We start from the raw sequence: 6,163 nt of genomic DNA, 5'->3' as shown, positions 1-6,163 counted from the left end.
TATAATTAATATATTTTATATTTAATTATGATAATATTTTCTATAACTAATAGTTAAATTAATAGTTGTTATGTGTTCTTAAGTCACATGTTAAAAAAATCCCTTTAAAATACTAAACAAATGTGAAGAAAAATAATTCTTTTTACTTGAAAACTACAATAAAAATTAAGGTTCTCAAAATCCTAAACTTGGAACTGAATGAATAGTTGAAGGTCATAAAATGTAATTAACTATAAGATCTAATCTAATCCGGAAACATTTTGGAACTGCCTTCTATGGATTAATCCATGTTGCAAACGTAGAGAAATTTAAGGGATAAGGATTTGACACTTTCGGATAATATCACAGAAAGTTTCCACTTACTATCTATAAGTACGGCTTCTCTAAACAAACTACAACACACAACACACACAACAGACAACAATCACAATTAACACCATGCCTGCCGTAATGAGCGTCAACGGCAGCAGCTCCGGTGGCCCCGGTGACATACCAGCCAAGCTCACCGCCCAAGTACTTGTATGCTCCATCATCGCGGCCTTCGGTGGCCTCATGTTTGGTTACGACATCGGCATTTCAGGTCCTTCCTCGTTTACGTTTTCATAACAAACCCTAAAGCTACATCCAGAATCTTTCATTTTCATTTTACAGCTTACGTACGCACCCTTATATATTGATTAAAGAATTATTGGATCGGAAGATCCATCGATCTCTGATTCAAACCATCATTTCTTTAGATTTCGACGAATGCATTATCGGTAGTTGATAGATCACCGATCGGACGTGATTTTTCACGCATAATAATTATTTCATTTCTATTTTTTATCATTTCTTAATTTGATTATTGTTATGTAGGAGGGGTGACATCCATGGATGAGTTCTTGGAGGAGTTTTTTCCACATGTTTACGTGAAAAAACACCATGCAAAAGAAGATAACTACTGCAAATTCGACGATCAATATCTCCAGCTTTTCACATCTTCTCTCTACCTCGCGGCGGTGGTTTGCAGTCTTTTCGCATCGAAATGTTGTAAGAGATATGGCCGGAAACTCACCATACAACTGGCGTCGTTGTTCTTTCTGGGCGGTGTCATTCTCACCGCATGTGCCGTGAACCTCGCCATGCTCATCTTTGGTAGGCTTTTTCTAGGCGCCGGAGTTGGATTTGGTAACCAGGTAAATACATAACACCCTAATTAGTTTCATCGATCAACCACATTTATATATCTAAAAAACATAAGCTGAATTACACCCTAATTTAAATTTATACAAGAATATCGAGTCGAGCAATATAATCTTTTTTATTTATTTATGAACATCGTGATGCTGATTTGTGACAATCTTTGCTATGGTAAACACATTGTTTTTTTGGGACTACTTTAACAGTACTGGACTTTTATATATACAGGCTGTGCCATTGTTCATATCAGAGATTGCTCCGGCAAGGTATAGAGGTGGCCTCAACGTCTGCTTCCAGCTGCTAGTGACGGTGGGTATCTTATGTGCGAGCATCGTTAACTATTTCACCGCAACCCACCCACATGGATGGAGGATTTCATTAGGTGGTGCAGCCATTCCAGCTCTTTTTCTTGCAATTGGATCCTTACTAATCGTGGAGACTCCTACAAGTCTTATTGAGCGTGGAAATCCACAACAAGGGCTTGAAACTCTTCAAAAGATCCGAGGGGTTCAAGATGTGCAAAAAGAATATGATGAAATAGTAAATGCAACGGAAATAGCTAAGCAAATCAAGCATCCATTCAAGAACTTAATGAAGCGATCAAGTCGACCTCAGCTTGTGGTCTCGATGGTCCTTCAACTGTTCCAGCAGTTTACTGGCATTAATGTGATCATGTTTTATGCACCCGTTTTGTTTCAAACAATGGGGTTTGGGAGTGATGCATCGCTATTGTCGGCTGTTACTACTGGGTGTGTTAATGTGTTGGCTACATTGGTGGCAGTTTTTGGGGTTGATAAGTTTGGAAGAAGGTTCTTGCTTATTGAAGCTTCGATTCAAATGCTTATTGCACAGGTATGTACATGTCTTCGTTCAACCGAAAACCCTAACCCTAACTGATCATATTATAAGAGTTTTAACTTTTCTTTTTTATTGTTTGATTTCACAGAGTATTACAGGAGGAATACTTGCAGCATTCTTAAAATCTACGAATGTTTTACCAAAGAAGTATTCATATCTAGTGCTATTCTTGATATGCTTTTTCGTATCTGGTTTTGCATGGTCATGGGGTCCTTTAGGGTGGTTGATTCCTAGTGAGATATTTCCATTAGAGACCAGAACGGCTGGTTTCTTTTGTGCTGTTAGCATGAACATGATCTTCACCTTCATTGTGGCTCAAGCTTTTCTAACAACACTTTGTCATATGCGTGCTGGAATCTTCTTCTTCTTCTGTGGGTGGATTGTGATAATGGGAATTTTTGCTTATTCGTTTTTGCCGGAAACCAAAGGTGTCTCGATAGATGAAATGAATGATAAGGTATGGAAGAAGCATTGGTTTTGGAAAAGATACTTCAGGGAAGATCCTGATCAACACGACAAGCCTTGATCATAATTGTAGGATGTTTTATGTCGTTTCAGATTTTTTTTTTTCTTTTATATTATCGTAAATTTATTTTTATTTTTGTCAGAACTCTTTACTGACCTCGTGGTGTTTTTGGATAAAATGTTTTTAGACTTGTGGATTCGTAGTTTATGTTTATGTTCTTTTTACTAGTTTGTGTTTATTAATGTTTATTTTTTGCTATATTTTATTACAAAATGACATTCATAAATACTCACATGGATGCTAAATCCGTAACATAACAAAAATGTGACATTGATTAATACTCACATGCAAAATCCGTAACATAACAAAAATGTGCATCTAAGGGTGGAGGGACTAACTCCAAACCCATCCAATGAGCTTCCTATCAATTTTCTCTCATCCATCTTTCCAAGCTCACAAAACATGAAAATGCTATACTACAAACATGAAAATTAGCGACAACAAACAAGTTCTGCATTATTTGTTGCCGCTAAAGATGTGTGTCGCTGCTAATGGCTACACGTCATTGATCCAATGCCAGAAATTCCACATCATCTCAAACCTTTAACAGTGACGTCTTTACTGGCAACAGCTTGCTGTTAATACTCAAAAAAATACCACCAAAGAATCCCTCCAATGTTGTCGCCGCTCTTTACCCCTTCCATTACCTCTATCCAAAGCTTCCATCGACGTCCAAAGCACCGCCGACCCAAGCCTCAGCACTGGCGACCCACCCTATCATTGAGGTCGTCAATCAACGAAGTTCCAAGACATTTCTGACGACAGCTAACTGTGAGGTTTTTTTTTTTTTTTTTTTTTTTTTTTTTTTTTTTTTTTTTCACACTAAATGTACATGTTGTTTGAAAGAATTTTGACATCTTTGAGTATATTGCCGGAATTTTAAGATCCATCGCCACCAATGCTTTGTCGCTAAAAATTGTCATCACAGCCACCACATAAAAGGTTTTCTTTTTGGTTGTTTTTTTTATATATTATGTATGTATGATGTGTATTTTTATGTGTATGATGCATGTATATATGTAATATGCTGTTCATTTTAATAGTTTGTATGTGTATGGAAACTACAATGATATAATGAAAAAAATGAAAAAACAAAGTACGATGCTATAATGAGATGTGTATTATTTTTTTATATGTGTATTTGTATGTACAAAGAATTATATGTGTAATTTGTGTATTTGTATACAATTTGGAAAACAATAATGCTATAGTTTAAAAAAATGAAATAAACAAAGTAGGATGCTATGATGGAAAGTATTTTTGTATATATTTGTATTTGTACGTATAGAAATTATGTATGTATTTTCTGTATTTGTATTGAGTTTGGAAACTATAATGCTATAGATGAAAACAATGAAAAAAAACAAAGTAGGATGCTATAATGGAAATTTTCATTTTTTTTACATGTGTATTTGTATTTGTGTTGAGTTTGGAAACTATAATGCTATAGATGAAAACAATGAAAAAAAACAAAGTAGGATGCTATAATGGAAATTTTCATTTTTTTACATGTGTATTTGTATGTATAGAAAGTTAACTATATAGTTTGTGTATTTTCATATAATTTCTAAACTACAACGCTATAATGAAAAAAAAAATGAAAAAACAGAAAAACAAAATAGGATGCTATAATGAAAAGTGTATTATTTTTATATATGCAATATGTGTATTTGTATGTTAAGTGTATTTGGAAAATATAATGCTATAATGGAAAAATTGAAAAAATAGTAGGATGCTATAATGGAAAATGTATTTGCATGTATATTTAATATGTTTGTCTATATATATATATATATATATATATATATATATATATATATATATATATATATATATATATATATATATATATATATATATATATATATATATTGCAACAACACTTAACTTTTAATAACTTATTTGGAAATGACAATGCTATAATGGAAAAAAATAGAATGTTATAATGAAAAAACAAAAACAAATGCCTTAAATAACAAAAATATTATAAAGTAAAATGCTATAAAAATATAAAATATGATACCAAATAAAAAAATATATGCAAAAGTAGAATGCTCAAATAGAAAATTCAATATAATATTTAAAGTACAATGTTATTGAAAACGTTAAACAAAAACAAATGTCATAAATAACTAAAATATTGCAAAGTAAAATGCTATAATAGGATAAACTATAAAACTAAAAATAAAAAAATATAAGCAAAAGTATGGACTTCAGTTGAAAGTAATTTGTAGAGGATGGGCTGTTTGGTAACTGTTGGACTTCTTATGAAAGGAATTATGGGAGCAGGGGTATAATGGGTAAATATTGGAGCTAATTCGAAATTATTTCAAAAGCGAGGGACCAATATTGTCATTATGGAGTGTAGCTTAATGGGGAATCGGGGTATATAACCCGTCACACGCGGTAACAGTAACCCTAAACACTATTCAACCGCCACCCTCCTTATGCCTCCCTTTCACCTCCAGCCGCCGCCACTATCCCACCTGCAGCTTCGCCATCGAAACGCCACCATCACTACTGTTTCCAGACGTCGTGTGTAGTCGGGAAAAACCATCGAGTTCGACGTTGTTATCGTGGGAAGACCGGTCGAAGGTGCTACTATTGGGTCTTATCGTTGCTATCATCACCGACTGCCACTATGAACAACTGAAGCCGCCATCCTTTTTTCTTCTTCCTTTTGTTTTTGTTGCCAATAGCTGCTGCTGTTGCCACCGTCGCTCGTGACCTTCCACTCGCCGCCAACGCCGTCAAATATGAAAACCACCGTTAAGGCGTCGTTTCTGTCGGGGATGTCGTTGTTCGTGTTGTTGTCGTCGACTGTTAACGTGGTTGTTGTTGCCGTTCATCGTATGCCACCAGGTAGGTGGTAGCGTTTGTATTTCATGCAAGAATGTGTATGTATCGATCTATGAGTTACATGACTGGAAATTACAAGAGAGCCACCATCACCACCATGAGGTAGTGGCTAGCACCTTCGACCACCGCCGGTCAGGGTGGTTATGTGTGTGTATATTATTATGTGTGTGTTTATTTTGGGATATAGTGTTGTATAATTGTAATTAGTGACTAGAATAATCAAGGAAATTCATAACCACCACCGTAGGGTGGTGGCAGCCGCCACCAGCTGCCATGTTGGGTGGCAGTGTGCTATGCATGTGTTTAAATTGCTGATGTCTGTGGAATGCACTAGTTTTAATCCAACTAAATAAAACAGAAAGACAAACACACGAAAGGCAATGTACCTATCAATTAGTAGTTTAGTTCAAGTAAGTAAGGTATCGAACACAGGGAACAGTAAACAATTAAGATTATTACTAATATTATCTAAATAAAACAAGTGAGAAAAGAAAGGTTTTTCTCTAGTTTTACAAGACTAGAAACTTAAGAAACTACTTAAACACTTAAACAAATGACAATTAACAACTTAAGGAGAAACAAAAGACAACTAGTTTCAATATTAAAAGAGACTTCTGTTTAGGTTCGACTCATTTGTTTATATGGTTGATGTTATGGCAAGTGCAATGGATTAATTGGCATTGGCTACTGATTAGTGTGATTAGGTTCACATTCGCTATTACTAATCCTTAGAAAAAAAAT

General features: G+C 34.7%; 1 protein-coding gene across 1 annotated transcript; it reads left to right on the top strand.

Annotated features, from left to right (window-relative positions):
* The first annotated feature begins 421 nt into the window (after positions 1-421).
* LOC145011647 (sugar transport protein 8-like) lies at positions 422-2,697 on the top strand. Its single transcript, XM_078970383.1, has 4 exons — positions 422-580; positions 856-1,175; positions 1,408-2,031; positions 2,126-2,697. The coding sequence occupies exons 1-4, from the start codon at positions 439-441 to the stop codon at positions 2,561-2,563; spliced, it is 1,524 nt and encodes a 507-aa protein (XP_078826509.1). The 5' UTR covers positions 422-438; the 3' UTR covers positions 2,564-2,697.
* Positions 2,698-6,163: the final 3,466 nt, after the last annotated feature.

Source organism: Lactuca saligna, chromosome 8 (genome assembly GCF_052625555.1).
Source record: "Lactuca saligna cultivar CGN05327 chromosome 8, ASM5262555v1, whole genome shotgun sequence".
NCBI classification, from domain to species: Eukaryota; Viridiplantae; Streptophyta; class Magnoliopsida; order Asterales; family Asteraceae; genus Lactuca; species Lactuca saligna.
Note: the sequence above shows the minus strand (reverse complement) of the source record. Positions and strands in the feature narration are given on the sequence as shown.